Genomic DNA, 18510 nt, shown 5'->3' with positions numbered 1-18510 from the left:
GGTAGTATACTTGCCTACTGTGCATGAGGCCCTGAGTTCAATGCCCAGCACCATGTAAATTAGGCATGATGGTTTGTGCCTGTAACTCTAGAACTCAAGATGAGGAGGCAGGAAATCAAAGATAATCAAGTTCAAGGCCAGCCTCTGCTAATTGAGACCCTGTCTCACACGCATATGTACATGCAGACATAAATGTTTTTATAAAGAGAGTAAGTTAGAGTATACACATGACAATTCACTTTCATTGAAGAATAAGTATTTATGAAACAGGAGATGGAAATATGATTGTGCCCAGGCCTTGGCTTGCCGGCCTTTCTTACCATCATTGCCATTGCCCTCGTCACTGTTCTAAAGTCATAACTAAATGCCCCAGCCTGGGACACACTTCAATGTGATGACAACTAGCCTTCAATTGGGACATAGCATTTGCCAGTCTGGGCACCAGGCCATTGAATACCTCTGGCTGCTCATCAAGATAAGTAATGCAGAACGTCTGTCTGGAGCCTGTAAAGAAATTAGCATGGTGGGGCACCTGTTCACATCTCTATCGAGCTGATGTCAACCCAGCCCCTCCTGAGGGGTTCAGGGGCAAGTGCATCTCACTGTCTTTCACTGGAGTTTCCCCGAGGATAGATGGTGGCTGTGGCTGTGCTGACACCAAACTGAGGGATATAAGCACTCACACTGTCTGGCTTCCTCCCCATACCTTCAGGGTTTATTGATCTGCCCACTTTAATAGGGGGCCAGTAAGCAAAGATAGGGTTGGACCTTGAGAGACCTTGCAATACTGATGGGGCCGGGGGCATGTTTGTGTGTGTGTTCTCGGACCATCTGAAAGCAGGCTGACCGGGGAAGCATGTCACCAGCCTGACATTACAGGAAAATGGAAATAGTGTCTTCCCTACAGATAAACAGTGTTTGGAAAGCCTGAGTCTTGAGGGAAGCCAAGGTCCCTTCCAACTGACCCGAATGAGGATACAGTTCTCACCAGATGAGCCCCTGCTTCTTCTTCCTGGGAGACACATGCCTTTTTAATTTCTTGGAATTTAGCTCCTGTTTGAAAGATGATCCAGGGATGGAGATAGAATAAGGCTAACATGCATGAGATCCTAGGTTCCATGCTCAGCATGGAATAAAAATGGGCATAGTGCTACACAGCTGTTAATCCTAGCACCCAGGAGGCAAAAGCAGGAAGATCCTAGGTTCAGTTTCATCCTTGGCTACAAAGAGAGGAAATTCAAGGCCTGGGATCTACCTTGGAGCAGAGTTGAAGAGTAGAAGGGAATATCACAAGCAGATGCCAACACCTGGCTACAGCGGTGTACACTACACCCTCAAGCATGAGCTGTGTTCACAGTGTGAGGCAGGTACTGCAGAAACAATGGCCTGCATTTCAGCTCATCAGTTGCCTTGCAGCTCCCACAGGTAGAGAGACTGCAAGGACAACGTGGGAAGGTAGGAAGCTGCGGGGTGGTGGTGGTGTAATGACACATGTCTGCCCCCCAGGAGACTGAGACAGGAGGGTCACAAACAAGGGTGCCAACTTGAGCTTCATAATGAGAACTTATCTCAAAAACAAACAGAACCAAGCCAGACAGGAGGCTGAAGTGGTCCCACAATGGAAGGGGAAGCCATTGTCAGTTTTTTCTTGATGTGGCACTAGAATCCATATAACCATATAACATCCTTTCCTAGACATCAGTGAGTGTTCCAGCCAGCCTTGTCACAATGGGGGAACATGTGTGGAAGGAGTCAACCAGTACAGATGCATCTGTCCTCCAGGAAAAACTGGGAACCGTTGTGAGAATCAGACCCAAACTGGTATGTAGCCAGAGGACTTGCTGGGGATGCTTCCCTGGGGGTTGGCACGGATGCTGGTCACGGTCACCAAAGGCAAATGTGTCAGGAACTCTGAGGTTCCCACCCACTGGCTGATCCTGCTAGTACCCTGCAGTACTCGTTTGGATGGGCTTAGCTGTTTTTTATGACCAGAGTTTTGATCCTTCTGCTGGAGAGTCAGACTCCAACCTAACAGCATGCAGATTAGGGACCCGGGGGCACTTTTGCCTAGTTAGGGTTTCATCCTCTACAGAATCACTTTCCCTTCCAATGCTCCTATCACACCCTGCAAAGTAAGCAGGCCAAGGTAGCTTGAGAAACCAGCACATGGCAAGAAAAACTCCTGATAGGGAATCTGTGAAGGATGGGTGAGGGGCTTCGCACCATTCTGCAACTGAGAGGTGTAACCAAAAGATGTCCTATTCCTTTGCCAGACAGGCCTGGCTGTCTTTAGTTCTCCGTAGACTCCCTGTGGGGAAAGGGCATTTTGGGTGAATAGTGTAAGGTCCAGAAAATAAGAGCTGACAAACTGTTGGTACTGCAGACACAACTTACTTTGTAGGATGCTTGCATCTCAAGCAGAAAGCCATGCATCTGATCACTAGCATAATATAACGCTGGGCATGATGGTGGGCATCTGTAATCCCAGCACCAGTGAGGAAGAAGCAGGAGGACCAGATTTTTAAGGCTATCCTTGGCTTCACAGCAGAGCCCAAGTCCAGCCTGGAATGCAGGAGACCCTGCCTCAAATAAAATAAGACAAAACAACTTCATGCCCTCTGTGGCAGCCAGCTCCAAGTCAGGGTTAAATATGCACTTACAAGCTTACTGCTGACCACCCTGACAAGTCAGTGGAACTGGCCTGCCAGATCCTTTCTCACAGTGAAGCTCTCCCCAGAGTCTTACCCCTAGCCCTGCGTTCTCATGTCTGGAGTCACCTCCTGTCGAAACAGTGGGGAGGCAGGGCTCTCTTGGAAGGTCACTGTCTGTATCTACAAAGAAGAGCAGAAAAAAAGCCTATTGCCTTTCACCCCAGTGAAGCCATACTAGCTACTAAATGCCCTCCTTTAGGGGTATTCTGCTGTGGGACCTTTGGGCCATCAAACCTCAGGCCTAGAGGTTATTTTATGAAGTGTCCCCATGACTGGAGTCTTCTCCAGGAATGGAAAGTAAGAAATGACCCACCAGGCTTACTTGGAACCTGCCTTCTTGGACTATTCCTGTATCCTGTAAGCCTCTCCCTAATATTTCTCTAATTTTTAAATTGTGCCTGCATGTGTATGTGTATATGTGCTTGTATGTGTGTGGATGTGTGTGTGCACTTGAATGCATTATCAGTGGAGAGCGGAAAAGGACTTCTGAGCCCCGGAAGTGGAGTTCCAGGCAGTTGTAAGCACCCCGATGTTGGTGCCGAGAATCAAACTCCAATCTTCTGGAGCCACGTTTTGGTTCTAAACCACTGCGCCATCTCTCTAGTCCCTAATACCATCATTTTGAGACAGGATCTGGCTCTGCTACCCTGGCTGGCCTTGAACTGGGCGAAAACGCAGAGGCTCAGATTTTTAAACTCTAGTGCCCCCTGTATTGTGGGCGTCGTACAAGGCTCTCAAAATGAATCTCGGAGTTCACACTGCAGTATTCCTGGCTGTCCGGCTACTACATTCCGCTCTCTCACTGGTCCTGTCCGGGTCGCAATCTCTCAGTTTAGGTCAATCGCTTGTCATTCCTTCCCTGTTGTAGAGTATGCTCTGAGAGATAGGATCTTTCCGACCTGGGGCTCACTATAGGTGCCGGGGTGAGGGTTAGGGGAAGGCCAGGTGCTGAGCGTGTCATCTTCCCGCAGCGGCCCCCGAGGTCAACGTGGCCGGCGACCCTGCCTTCAGCCGCGCGCCGCGATGCGTGCAGATGGAGCGGGAGCAGCTTTGCAGCTGCGAGGCGGGATTCCACTTGAGCAGCACAGACGGCGGCGGCGACAGCATCTGTCAGGGTAGGTTCGGGCTCCGCAGGGGAGCGGGCACCGCGTGGGAGGAGACGTGAGGATGTGAGCCCGTGAGCCTGGGAAGGAAGGGTCCCATCTGCCGCCCTGGGATGGAGTGCGGGGTGGGGCAAGGATCTGCCTGGGCGTGGTCTCAGAAATGCCTGTGATTTGCCTTTTAGTTAAGGGCTGCTAGGATGAATGAAATAAACCGAGACTTCAGGGGTATTCTGGAAAAGAAGTGGCTGCGCGCCCATCTTGGTTCTCCTCCTAGTGTACCCTTCTTATCTTCCCACCGCTGGGCTCCAGTAGGATGCACCAGGGCCATCTCTGAGACATATAGACAGTATTAGACCGAGTGCAAGGGATTTGCATTCAGTCTCTAGAGTGCTTGTCTAGCAAGCACAAGGCCCTTCTTGCAATCTCATCACCACTTAAATTTAGAGTGGCATGCTTGTAATCTCAACACTTTTATATGGAGGCAGGAGAATGAGAAGTCCAAGGCCATCTTCTGTAATGTGGCAGGTGGGGGAGAAAGAAAGTGGGGTGGGGGTGGGAGTTGATAGGCTAGAACTTCTGTGCCAAAGAAGGTCCTTTTACCTTCACTGTCCACAACCTCTTCCCCACCTCTGGGGGCGTGGCAAGAGAGTTACACGAACCCAGATGCATTCCCTAGTCACCATCTCAATTTAGCTGACTTTAGAGCCCGCTTTTGATAACCACAACTAGACAGCAGTTCCACCGTGAGATCAAAGCCTCAGAAATACTCCCCACCCCCTTCTAAAGAGGAGTCTCAACATACAGCCCAGGCTGGCCTCAAAGGGAGGTCCGTGTTTCAGCCTCCCAAATGCTGAGAGTACAGGCCTGCCCCGCCACACAGGCTGCAGGGCTCTCTTACTCCATGTCTCCTTTGCTGAAGATGGTGAGCTGAGATGGGTTTCTCAGTCTGGTTCTCTTCAAGTGGGGTACCTGACTTGATAGGCTTTGTAAAGTTTCCGAGTTAGACTGAGAAGCTCTGCTAGGGTGGCCCACACCCTTCCACTCCTCCCTTCAGCCCTCTTGGTCCTGGGGCGGGGAGGGGTGAGGGGGGATGAGGGGGTGGGGGAGGGGCATTCCAGATGCTCCTCTGTAGGCATAGCTGTCACTTTACCCAGCTATGTAGTCACAGCTGCCAGAGTCTAGTTGATGGAGGTGGCATAGCCTCCTGGAACGAAGGACACTTTTTGTCCCCAGACGTGAATGAGTGTAAGATCTACGGGCAGGAAGGACGCCCCCGGCTCTGCATGCATGCCTGCGTGAATACCCCTGGCTCCTACCGCTGTACCTGCCCCAGTGGATACCGGATCATGGCTGATGGGAAGAGCTGTGAGGGTGAGTGAGACCGTAGCAGAGCAAGGTGACCCTCTATACCTGGCCACCCGCTGCTACTGTGACCTCTGCTCTCATCCTCTGTCCCCATTCAGGAGCGATTAGGCTAAGAGAACCAAAGATCTGGGCACACATTCAATCTTGGAAGAGACATCAATAAAAAGAATTCCCAAAGATCAGGCTATAGATTCCACACAAACTATCTGTTTAACCACCCAGCCTCTTCTGACCCCATGTGAGTGACATTTCTAGGTAAGGTCACGTCTTCTTATCCAGAACTGTCTTCAGCCAGACCCAAAGGCCCAGATGCCAGCCAGAGTCCACTCTGTTAGAATCTGAAGGGGCCTTGGAGGCATCATGGCTCTGTGTGTCTACAAGAGTCCTCTGACTACAGGTGCTGTACTTCAGCATGGCCAGGCTCCACAGCTCTGGCCTTGTGTGATGGCTAGCTGAGGACAACAGAGAGGCAGAGCCACCAGTGACAGGCAAGAGCAAGGGACAGGGTTCTTAAGAGCCTGATGACAATTATTGCTGGAAGTATGCATCTGTCACCAGAACTGAGCCCAGACCGAAAACAGAGACCGCAGCTGCTCAGGCCTCCATTTGCCAAATTCCATTAACCACTAGAAGGTCTGAAAACAAGAGGGCCTGGGAGCCTAGGTAGGCAGTCCAGGCCAGTCAGGCTCCCTGGATCAGAGATTAGACTGAAGGGTGGGTTGTAAATGCAAAACACCTGGCTCAGGGTCTACCTAAGTGCCGCACATCCATTGTGACCCCTGGACGTCAGGGCCCAGGTTTCTGTTTCCAGGCATGGTGCAAATAAGCACCGTGGTCAGCAAGGAATGTCTGCAGGTAAAGTGGGGATGCAGGTTAGAAAGAAGAGACTGAGAGCTACTCTCACCATCATGGACACCAGATGAATCTAGGGGAGCCTGGGCTCACCAATAGGAGGCCTCCTGTTACCACACCTCCCCTGAAGACATAGATGAATCAGTTCTCCATGCTAGCACAATCAGAATACAGTAGCCCCTCCCTCAACCATGCAACCATGGGCCAATACCCAAAATCAGTTGAATAGTACCAACCCCTACCTGCATGATGTTTCTGCTCTATAGTATGTACCTAACGTGAAGATTAACTTGTAAATTAGGCAGAGAAAATATTAACAACAGCTAACGGCAAGATAAATAACTATAATATACTATAATAACATTTATTGAAGATTAATGAGCTGCTTGTTTCCAGAAATTTTATTTATTATTTTCAAACTACAATTGGCCATGGGTAAGTCAAACCATGAATAAATTAAGACTGCTGTATACACTATGGGCCCAAAGGCAGAGCAGGGTCTCCTCATGCTCAGCATGATCCTAGGCCTTGGGATTTGAGGCTACAGGGGACTTCTGGAGGGAATGCAGCTGCTTCAGGATCACATTGGTAGGATGCCCAGGACTGACTCCTCTGTGGACTAAGGACACTGAAGGGACCCCAGCAGGCTTCAGAAGATGGCTCTGAGCTACTGGAGAAGAAGGCAAAGAGACAGGGCAGGGGGCTAAGTCCCAAGCTGACTTGGAATATGAAGGGAGAAGTGGCTCTCTGGTGACATCTTGTTAGACTCCAGTGTAAGTCTCAGAGGAGTGGGCAGCTGGGGGCTAGAATAGAGGATGTCCAGATAGCCATTTTTACATCCACCCACCTACACTTCCACTCATCAGCCCACCCATTCATCTGCCCACCCATCCGTCCACCCATCCACTCTGTCATCCATCTCACAGAGCTCCAATGAGCCCACATAGGTTTACTTGGGCTTGGGAAGGGACAGCCTCCTGATGGGTGAATTCACTGGCTGTTTGTAAAGGGCACAGACAACCCTTATAAACAATGACCGAGTGGAGATGTCTGCTTTCAGTGTGGGATGTGATTAAGGCATTCCTAAAGGTTTGAGTCTGAGTGTGAGGACAAACATGGGCAATAAGGAGACTCAAAAGCACTTGGGGCAGAGAAGGAGGCAGGTGACTGGTAACACTCATTTGGTGACTTGTCTCACCCCAGGAAAAGAAGACAGCGTCCCAGGGAGGGAGGGTCACCACCACAGTCCTAGAGTATTTCTGAAGGACCTTGATTCCAGATGTTAAAAGAAATCAGAGTACCTGACGAGGTTCTTGCTCTAAGGGGTTGGCTCCCTGGCGCTTACTCACCAGCCAGCCCAGCAGAACCAGTGAGCTCCAGGTTCGGTGAGAGACCCTGTTTCAAAAAACAATGTGGAGAAGTGATTGAGGAAAATACCCAAATTGTCAACCTCTGGTCTCCACACACATGCACACTCACATGCATGTGTACTAACCCCCGACACACACAGAGTATTCGGGTATTTGGTAAATTCACCCCTTGTGGAGTTTCCCATTCCATCGCCTACTGGGGTTCCAAGTGGCTTTATGATATAGGAAAGGCAGGAAGAGTCACAGCCTTCGTTGTGTCTCCTGAAAAACAGATGTGGATGAGTGTGCTGGCCCACAGAACATGTGCCCCCAGGGGACTACATGTATCAACACTGGAGGAGGTTTCCAGTGCGTCAATCCTGAGTGCCCCGAGGGCAGCAGCAATGTCAGCTACGTGAAGACATCTCCCTTGTGAGTAGATCCGGGGCTGCCCACGACTGGGCATGCAGTTCGTGGGAAGGGACGATACTTTCAATGAGCCCAGGAAATGTGAAAGACAGAGAAGCTTCTCTGAGCTTCCATTTCCCCTATAATTACCAGCTCACGGGAAGCACAGACATTTTGTTCTTTCAGAGAGATACTGGAGTCTACAGGAGTGTGTCCTCTTCAGGAGGGTGGATGGGGCAGCCTCCTTTGAGTTCTCCCAAATCTAACTGTCTCCATTTTACCTCTGCTCCAGCCAGTGCGAGCGAAACCCCTGTCCCATGGATAGCAGGCCATGTCGCCACCTGCCCAAGACCATCACCTTCCATTACCTCTCTCTGCCTTCCAACCTGAAGACGCCCATCACGCTCTTCCGCATGGCCACAGCCTCAGTTCCTGGTCACCCTGGGCCCAACAGCCTGCGCTTTGGGATTGTGGGTGGGAACAGCAGTGGCCACTTCGTGATGCAGCGCTCAGACCGCCAGACAGGGGAGCTCATCCTGACACAGACCCTGGAGGGACCCCGGACTCTGGAGGTAGACGTTGACATGTCCGAATACCTGGAACGCTCCTTCCAGGCCAACCACTTGTCCAAGATCACCATCTTTGTGTCTGGCTATGCCTTCTAAGGATGCCATGGCAGTCAGGAGACTGAGGTTTGGAATCTGGACTGATTTCTCCTCCCCAAGGACACAACTGAAGGCAAGAGCTGTGATGGTCATTTTTCCTGTCATGTCCCCACCCACTTTGCCTGTTCACCTAGGCTTCTAGAACAATGTGCTGTGTTCTGTCCCATGGGCTGGCACAGAAGGGAAGCCAGAATACAAATGCTGTACCACCATCACACTTATTTATTTATTTGTTTGTTTGTTTTCTGCTTTAAGCCCCACTGTAGCTATCCTCTTTGGAGACAGCACAGAATCTCAAAATGCTATGTGAATGACCCTGTAAGTTTGGATGAGCTGAGGTTGGGGGAGGAGCTTGTGGTGCATGTCTGACAGTTCTGCATTAAGTTGTCAAGCCTGTTCTGAGTGAGTGTGTTCTAGTTCCATTAATGATCTAATACCCCTGTGAGCCTTTCTACCAGGGGCCTGCAGAGGAGCCTGGCAACCCCAAGTGGATCCTTTTAGGCCAAGGAGTCAACATTAAATTAGGGGTTCTGGCAGAGTTTCTCCACTTGAGAGAAAACATGTCTCCAAAACCTGGTATTAAGGCTGTGGAAATAGAGTCTGCTTCTCCTCTCTGGCCACCTGACCTCTCCCTGAGCTGGAGCGTTCCTTCTTGGAAGGAATAGCTCCCTTTCTGCCCAGGTTGGATATAGAGGAAGAAGGGAGCAAGAGAGGTGATGTTTCAGATTGCTCCGCTAGTGTTAATATGGGCTGGTCACATGTGAGGCTGGTAAGGACAACATCTGGCCATCTGGCCATGGGATGTTTAGGATGCTCAAATTGTCTTTCATTGTATGGCTTTCTTCTTCTTCTTCTTCTTCTTCTTCTTCTTCTTCTTCTTCTTCTTCTTCTTCTTCTTCTTCTTCTGCTGCTGCTGCTGCTGCTGCTGCTGCTGCTGCTGCTGCTGCTGCTGCTGCTGCTGCTGCTGCTGCTGCTGCAAGAATCAAGAGGTGGTGTCTTCCAGATAAATGAAACAGGAAAACTCTCTCTAGCACCAAGAACTGGGTGGGATGAGGGGAAACCACTCCAATTAAAATTCAAAACTAGATGGGTTGAGAGGAATTTCAATGTCCGAATACACATCAATCTACTGGTAATATTGCTTTGTACACATTTTATTTAAAAAATCTTTCTAGGGGGGTAGGAGTGGCAGATCATGAGTTTGAGGGCAGCCTGGGTGACATAGTGAGACTATGTCTCAAAACAAAACAAGAAGAGAGCTAGAGATGTATTGTGTAGCAGGCGTGAAGCCCTAAGTTCATTTCCTGGACTGCACAAAACTGAGTGTGGTTGTACATATCTTGGCTACATAGCCAGTTTGATGCAGGCCTGACTACATAAAATCCAACAAAGAAAAAAAATGCCAGCTCTCCACTTCCCATCTAAATCTTTGCATTTGTCCTGACAGCAGCTAGGAAGCTGAACTAGGCATCCCTCGTTTAGTGATAAGTCTGTTAAGAAGCTCCTAGGAGAGGTTGTCCCTGGCCTCTTTTGTGAGACAAAACAGGACAAAGGCCTGAAGATCTGCTTTTCCTGGTCATAACATGACTCATTTAAAACATCACCCAGAGCCTTGTGTTTCTAGATGGTAATGTGATGAGTTGTGATGGCGACTCTGGTGGTAAGCGGTACTTTTCTCCATTGAGATCTGTCATCATCAAAGCTGCCTCCCACTTACAAAATCACTCTGCTTCAGTCCCTACGGCTCCCAAGTCCGAGTGTCTGACTGCCTCAGACTCCATCGTGTGGCTTATACTTAGGCCCTTCCTCCTCTTCTCTCTGCTGTGTTAGCTTTCTGTCACTGCAGCAATGTGACGAGCCTCTCAGGGAGCAAAGGGTTATTTTGGCTCACAGATACCAGTCTGTGATCCTCTGGCTCTCTCGTTTATGGGCCACAATGAGATGGCATGTAATGACGATAGCAGGAGGCAGAGCAAACCTGTTCACCTCATGGCTGGGAATAAAGACAGCAGAAGACCACGTCTCAGAATCTACTCCAACAACATGCCCTCATGAACCAAAGATCTCCCATTAGGACCTGCCACTCCCCAAGACTTCCAAATATATGGGCTTTCGGGGAGACATTCTGATCCAAACTGCAGCAACACTCTCTCATTACTCTCAGAAATCTGCTTCCAGATCTTCTTAATGCTGCTGTCTACGTTAAGTCAGTGTAACTAGTTGTCAACATGTATTAGTTTACCCATTTTTCTGGGTAATACGGATCCAAGTACTGCAAAATCACCAGCTCTGACCATCAACGCCTGCCAATCACCTCCTCCCCTCCTCTGCATGATGACTTTGAAGGCAGTCCTAGACATGATATCATTCCATCTCTATTCCACCATGTGTTTCTAAAACATTTCCTCAGCATTATTCACATTCAGCATTATCTAGAAATTTAATAGCAGGGCCTGTGGGATGGCTCAGCAGGTAAAGGTGTTAGCTACTGAGACTGAGAGCTTGACTTCAATCCCCAGGACCTCCATGGTAGAAAAAGAAAATCAACTCCCATAAGTTGTCCTCTGACCCTACATTAGGTACACTCACATACACACACACACACACACACACACACACACACACACACACACACACACACACACACAAAGTAAATAATATAATTAAAAAATGGAAATTTAACAATGGTTCCTCAAAACCTCCGGGCATTTAATCATTGTTTACATTTCTCTGAGTGATTTGGGTTGTTTCTTTGTTTGAATTAGGCCCATGTGGTATGATTTATTGATAAGCTTTAATATGTTGCAGGGAACCTCACATTTCAGCATACACCAGATGGCCTGGAGGTTTGTTGGAGGGCACGATACTGAATTGTTTGTTCTTTTTTCTCTTCCTTCCTTTTTTCCTTCCTTCCTTCCTTCTTTCTTTCCTTCCTTCCTTGCTTCCCTCCCTCCCTCCCTCCTTCCTTCCTTCTTTCCCTCCTTCCTTCCTTCCTTTCATTTTGTTTTTTAGGGGGACAGAGTTTCACTGTGTACCTCTGACTGACCTGGATACTCCTGTGGTTCTAGTCAGATGTTCAGTGAGATTTGGATTGCCTTTATTCTGAAGACAACTCTCAAGCAGTAGTGGCTGGTACCTCAAGCAGAAGGCACATAGTATCTGTCTCTTCCTTTTAAGAAACAAATTGTATTTTATTTGCAGCTGGAGAGATGGCTCAGCCATTAGGAACACTTGTTTCTTTTGCAGAGGACCTGGGTTCGGTTCCTAGAACCCATATTGCAATTCCAGACCAGCTAGAGATACGCAGAAAGACTCTAAAAACAAAACAGTAATAATTTTACATCTTGGAAAACATCTCCCAGACAAAAATCAGCAATACTGCTAGTTACCATAATTCTTTCATGGTTTGTTTTTTGTTTGTTTTGCCCTCAAGTTTGTTGTCACCAAACATTAATGTTGTATAGTTGGTTTGCTTTTTCAAATCACTTAAAGTTATTCTTCTGTGGCTCTGGCTCAAACTACCATCAGAACAGACTCATTTCATTTTGCCAAAATTTTAAATTACTTTTCACCTGTTTATTTGCTTGTAAGAGAGGTGGTGCTCATGTCACAGCACACCTGTGGAGGACAACTTTCGAGAGTCAGTTTGATCCTTCTACTATAGCCATTCCAGGGATCAAACTCAAGTCATCAACCTTGACAGCAAGTGCATTTACCCACTGAGCCTCCTTGTTGGCTCTGATGTTTTCAGGAATTGCCTGTGGTTTTGTTTGTTTTTTTAACTTAATTTAACATGTGTGGGTATTATCCATGCATGCATATCTGTGTCCCACCTGCGTGTACCCAGGACCCACCAAAGCTCCATACTTCCTGGGTTAGATTCCCAGCAGCACCCATATGGTGGCTCACAACTGTCTGTAACTGCAGAGCCCTGAGATCCAATAGTCTTTTATCTGGTGTACACACATATAAATAAGTGCAACCTACATACACACAAAAATGAAACAATACTATATTATTAATATCAATAAAATGAAAAGTAAACTAATACAAATTACTGATAGACAGCAGCACAATATTCAATGCCTCCTTTGACCTTTTTATTGTTATTAATAACATTGGCTTTCACTCCTCATAGCCATACCCCATATCAATTCTCTACTTTGAGAATTCACCATGGCAGCTAGACCATTTTCAGTAACATTGAAAGTGTTACATCAGTATGTGTAGCTTTTAATAGTTTTGCCTTCACGTCTTAGATGTCAATACTTTCCCCACAAGACATAGACAACCTCCCACCTGCAAAAAGGCCCTGTTTCTAACAAGTCGGGTCCCAGCAGCAGCGTTCTCATCCCTGCTCACTGAGCAGACCCTGCTTTGGGAGGAAAGGTAGGCCTCAGTACAGGGCTGATCTACAGCCAGCCCAACTGTCTGTCTTGGACCTCTGAGGAGCAGTCAATAGCCACCAGGAAGACAGGAACAGCCAGCCAGGAGATCATGAGCTGTTGAGCAATGGAAAGTGAAGTAGGATTTTGGATACGTTTTTAAAAATCACTTTATTTTTAAATTGTAACATGTCCAACCCTAGCAAACAAAATGGAAAATACGCCAAACCCCAAAATGCCATCCCAGGGTCACAGTCAACCTGACTGGTTTATAGTCTGAGGCCAGACTGGAATGTGTCTCTTTCCATCAGCCACTGTCCCAGCTTTGCCAAGCATTGCAGGCCTAGAAAGATGAACCCTCCTGACTCTGGTCTTGTTCATATGAGTGTTTCTAAGTGTCATCAGTCAGCTAAAATTGCATAGACAGCCTGCATATCCACTAAGGACTGGTCTCTGCTCTGATTACTGAAGGTACAATGGATGATAAGAACACTAGATCCTGAACCACTACAGCTTATATTTAGCAGAGGAAATAACAATGTATGTAGAGACAAGGCAGACAAGCATGCGATCAAAGAGGGAGGGGGGAGGGAGCTGCAACAATAAAAACAAGCCAGGTGTGACTCACACCTTTAATCTCAGCTCCCTGGGAGGCTGAGGCAGGAGAAGTTCAAGGCCAGCCTGGCTTACATAGTGAGTGCTAGGCTAGCCTGGACTACATATGAGGACCTTTTTCAAAAACAACAATAGCCTGGGTGGTGATGGCACACACCTTTAATCCCAGCACTCAGGAGGCAGAGGCAGGTAGACCTCTGTGAGTTCAAAGCCAGGCTGGTCTACAGAGAATGTTTGGGGACAGCCAAGGCTATGCAGAGACCCTGTCTCAATAACCCCTCCATAAGATCAGTCTATAGGCAAGCCTGTAGAACATTTTCTTAATTAGTGATAAGTGGGGGAGGGTCCAGTCCATTGTGGGTGGGGCCACCCTGGGCTGGTGGTCCTAGATTCTATAAGAAATCAGGCTGAGCAAGCCAGTAAGCAGCACTCTTCTGTGGCTTCTGCGTCAGCCTCTGCCTCCAGGTTCCTGCCCTGCTTGAGTTCCTGTCCTGGCTTCTTTCAATGATGGACTATGATGTGGAAGTGTAGGCCAAATAAATCCTTTCTTCCCCAATTTCCTTTTGATAATGGTGTTTCATCATAGCAACAATAACCATAACTAGGACACATAGATTCATAAAATTGATATACAGATCAAACATATACTAGTAAGTTATAAAAAACTTATGTAATGCAACTTTTAAAAACTAAAGCAAGTTTTCACATTAACAAGATAGATGTGCTAAATACCTGATATTTTCAGAGTTAATTTTTAAATTTTTCTAAGGATCAATGCTGAGAATGTCACTTTACACAAATACATAGTGCAAAATGGCAGACAAGCATATTTAGGGCCACTTCAGAAATTACTGGCAATGCTATTCGAACCCAAGTCAGATTTTGTTTAAATCTTTAAAAAATGAAATTCAAGTTAGCAATCCAAGCAAAATTCTGGGGCTAAGGAGGCAATTCAGCAGTTAAACACTTGCACCCAGGCAAGGTGACCTGAGTTTGGGTCCCCAGAAACCCACATAAATGCCAGCTGAGCATGGAGACCTATTTTTGTTTGCAGACTTGGAAAAGAAAGCTGGCTAGCAAAATTAGTGTTCTAGTTTCATTCTTGTGATAAAACACTCTGATCAAAAGCAATTGAGGGGAGGAAAGGATTTATTAGACTTTCTCTTCTAGCGCAGACTGTCTTTGAAAGAAGTCAGGGCAGGAACCACAAAGGAACACTGCTTGCTGGCTTGTTTTGGCCCATGCTTAGCTGGCTCCCTTCTATAGCCCATGGCTACCTGACCAAGTCCCATACACAGTAGGCTAAGCCCTCCCGCACCAATTAACAATCAAGGCAATCCCACACAGTTTTGCTCTCTGGCCAGTTTGATGTGGGCAGTCCTTTGATTGACTCTGGGCTCTGTTGAGTTAACAAATAATTGCTCCCATTGGCAATCTGTGAGTTTGATTGAAAGTCCCTGCTTCAATGATTAAGGTGGAGAGTCAATCAAAGATGATTCCCAACATCAAACTTGGACCTCTACATGTGCACATACATGGGCACCCACAAATATCTATGGCCACACACATGCAAACATGTGTACACAGACATATACCATGCACACACAAAAAATAAAAAAGGGGAAAGAAAAAAATGACAAAATCAAGCACTCTAACACAATCCAATCCAAAGATATACTAAGTTGACACTTTTTATGCTAAGAAATCAGAGTAAGAGAATATTAAAAGACTTTGTTTCCTTTATGTTTCTGTAAGGGCAGAAAACACCATAAAATAACTGCAATTCTCAGCACACAATGGTTCTCAGCACACAATGGTCTCAGATTGTGCTATAGTGCTTCAGGCAGCATTCTGTGGTGTTTTGTGGTGTGACTCTGTGTGTAGCACAGAGCATACCTCTTGGGAGCTTTGAATTTGCACTACACTGATGTGTGATACAGCACAAGTGAGCCCTGCCAAAAACACCTCAGATTTGTTACATGCTTGATTCTGAATTCATTTTTGTTCATCACCACCTCAGAAACCTTTCACTGCTGTCAAATATTTTGCACCCCCTACCTTTAGCTATGTGACTCCGTGTTAGGTCATCACCTTAGTTGAAGAAGCCTGAAGCTTGAGCACTGGGGGTGTGGTGTCTACCAGCCATAAGACTTTCTGAGCTGGGGAGACTCTGTGCCTGACCTAGTTACCTAACAGTTATTTGGTCACCCTTGTGGCTGGCTTGGGACTGGTTAAGTCAAGGATGGGCCAACAATTGGGATGCCTACCCTTGGGGCCTCCATGTGATTTATCCCTCTCAGAGCATGGTGGCCTCTGAAAATTGGACTTCTGACACCGTGACTCAAGTTTCCAGGAGAAGGGACATTTCCTGGAAGGGTCACAGACAGTTCATGGAGAAGTTGGCACTTGAAATGGTTCTCTTTAGAGTAAATTTAATGAGAAATACAGGCCACCTCCTTGTGATACAAGGATTTCCAACAAAGCCAGCATTAGCGGAGCCATGGGAATGGAGGCTGACTCACAAACAGGAGTGTCTGATTGATGCCAAGTGGGCTGGGCTCATGTGTCTGACCCTCTCCTAACCAAAGCTAAGGTCTTAGCCATCTAGTTCTCAGATCCCTTGTTGGGAGAAAGTGGGCTCTACCATATGGCAGGACTCATAGCCACTGTGGGTACACTTGTATAATAAATAGCTTTCCTTTATGTCTTTCTATCTGTGGGACACACATAACTGTGTAAAGTTACTTGGCCACTGAATTGTTACACACACTCCATTTTCAAACAGGATTGCTGTACTTTCTCCGAAGCCATAGGATATTGGAGTGAGCCCCTAAATTCTTGTACTGATAAGTGACCCCAGATTGGACCCATCGTTCATGATGGTGTTTATGTGCCCCTGACTCTGCCAAGCACCTTCCTATTGCTAGGTCTTTGTATTGGCTTCTTCTTCCCTCTGCTCCTCACTTGAGTAGGGCTCCAAGTCTCCTCAGAGAAGCCTCCCAGCCATCCTTGCCAGTGCTGCCCACCTTCCCAGACTTTTAAGAACTTTAGGGTGGAGGGTGTAGTCCAGTAGCAGAGTACCGTCTAACATTCGAGAGCCCAGGGTTTAAACCCCACAATATGGGGAGAAAGGGTGAGTTGATGAAATTTAACTGGGCATGCATGGTAGTTCACATCTGTAATCCCAGCATTTAGGAGGTTGACACAGGACTGCCATGAGTTCCAAGCCAGTTTGGATTAGAAAATGAGTTTTAGGTCAGCTTGGGCCAAAGAATGAGACCTTATCTCCAAGAAAACCCAACCAATCAACCAAACCCCAAAGCACTTTTCTCTACTTGAAGTTACCATAAACAAATCTTCCTCTACATTCTGGGCCCATTCTGTTGGTATCGTCTTCTTTTTCCACATTCTGTACAGAAGTATTTGGCTCATACCATCGTCCTTTTTCTGAGCTAATCTGTGTGTTCCCTCCACCAATTGATATGCTGAAGTCTTAATCCTTACTACACCAGAATAGAGACCATGTCTTAAGTCATTGGAGAGAGCCATAACCTAATATAGCTGCTGTCCATGTAAGAGATAGGACATGAACACACCCTCAGGGGAGATGACAAGCAGATCTAGTGAGCAGGCAGCCAGATATAATCCAAAGAGAGGTCCCACAAGAGACCACCCGTGACAACACCTTGATTTCACACTTCTAGAATCCAGAGCTATAAAAGAATATCTTCCTGCTGGGTGTTGGTGGCACACGCCTTTAGTCCCAGCACTCAGGAGGCAGAGGCAGGTGGATCTCTGTGAGTTCGAGTCCAGCCTGTTCTACAGAGCAAGTTCCAGGACAGACTCCAAAGCAATACAGAGAAACCCTGTCTTGAAAAAAGAGTATCTTCATGGTCACTTTATCATCATCATCATCATTATTACTTTTATTATTTATGAGACAGGTTTCTCACTGTGTGCCCTAGTTGACCTGGAACTCACTATGTAGAGCAGGTTGACCTCAAACCCACAGAAACCCACCTTCCTCTGCCTCCCAAGTAGTAGGATTAAAGGTGTGCATTACATGACAGATTTAGTTTTTGTTTTCAAGGGTGTGTGTGTGTGTGTGTGTGTGTGTGTGTGTGTGTGTGTGTGTGTGCCTGTGAAATTCGAAAGAGGTCATCAGATCCTCTGGCGGTGGAGTTACAGGCAGTCATGGGCTGCCTGATGTGGGTGTTAGGAACTGAATTCCAATCCTCTGAAAGATCAGTAAGTGCTATTTCTTCAGCCCTGAACTTTCTACTGTTTATCTCATCAGGCCTATTGTTCTTCAAGATGGCAGCTATAGCTAACATATGCTTATTGTTCCAGCGTGTGTCCTAATGGACGATAACTCACCTCCCACCCTCCAGACACCAAGGGCAAATACTGAGAGTCATTATCAGCAGAAACTTCGGCTAGAGCAGCTGTGAATGAATGCCATTTCTAGATGACTGCTACATCTCTACAGGGTCAGTCTTAGATAGAGTGAAGAAAATAATCTTAAAATAAATATCCTTAAATAATGTTTTATTATTTTCTGTATCTGTATGGATGTTCTGCTTGCATGTATGTCTGTACACCATGTGTGTGCCCATAGCAGTCCAAAGAAGGTGTCAGTTTCCTCACAAGTGGAGTTACAGACAGTTGTGAGCTGCCATGTGGGTTCACATGAACTTGGGTCTTCTAGAAGAGCAGCCAGTGCTCTTACCCACTGAGCCACCTCTCCAGACCCTGAAGCAATTTTATTTCTGACTGGTCTGTTTCTTTTCCACCAATGAGAGGAAATATCTTATCACAGATGCTGCTGGAAGCCATCTTTTTGGCAACAAAGGAAGCCAAGAAAGGACAAAATGTCCTGGTGAGGAGAGCCAAGAAAATGGAGATGAGCTAGCGCCCAGTAGGACTGGACTGGAATCTTTCCTGCTTCTGAACTTCCAATTGTGTGAGATGACATAGTATGGATGTGGTCTCAGGTGATGTTCTCATAGAAGCCAAAAGCATCCTTACAGATTGAACCCACTGGAATCCCAACTGCA

The 18510-nt window shown here is 47.0% G+C and overlaps 1 protein-coding gene across 1 annotated transcript in view; it reads left to right on the top strand.

Annotated features, from left to right (window-relative positions):
- Fbln7 (fibulin 7) overlaps positions 1 to 8668 on the top strand; it is a 35057-nt gene extending 26389 nt beyond the window's left edge. The window contains exons 4-8 of the mRNA XM_051183411.1: positions 1696 to 1821; positions 3683 to 3826; positions 5048 to 5185; positions 7674 to 7812; positions 8081 to 8668. Of these exons, the coding sequence (XP_051039368.1) occupies positions 1696 to 1821; positions 3683 to 3826; positions 5048 to 5185; positions 7674 to 7812; positions 8081 to 8453 (920 nt within the window). The 3' untranslated portion in view covers positions 8454 to 8668. The remainder of the gene's footprint in view (positions 1 to 1695; positions 1822 to 3682; positions 3827 to 5047; positions 5186 to 7673; positions 7813 to 8080) is intronic.
- Positions 8669 to 18510: the final 9842 nt, after the last annotated feature.

The sequence above is a fragment of the Phodopus roborovskii genome, unplaced genomic scaffold, assembly GCF_943737965.1.
Source record: "Phodopus roborovskii unplaced genomic scaffold, PHOROB, whole genome shotgun sequence".
Taxonomy (NCBI): domain Eukaryota; kingdom Metazoa; phylum Chordata; class Mammalia; order Rodentia; family Cricetidae; genus Phodopus; species Phodopus roborovskii.
This window is presented reverse-complemented; position numbering and strand designations above follow the sequence as displayed.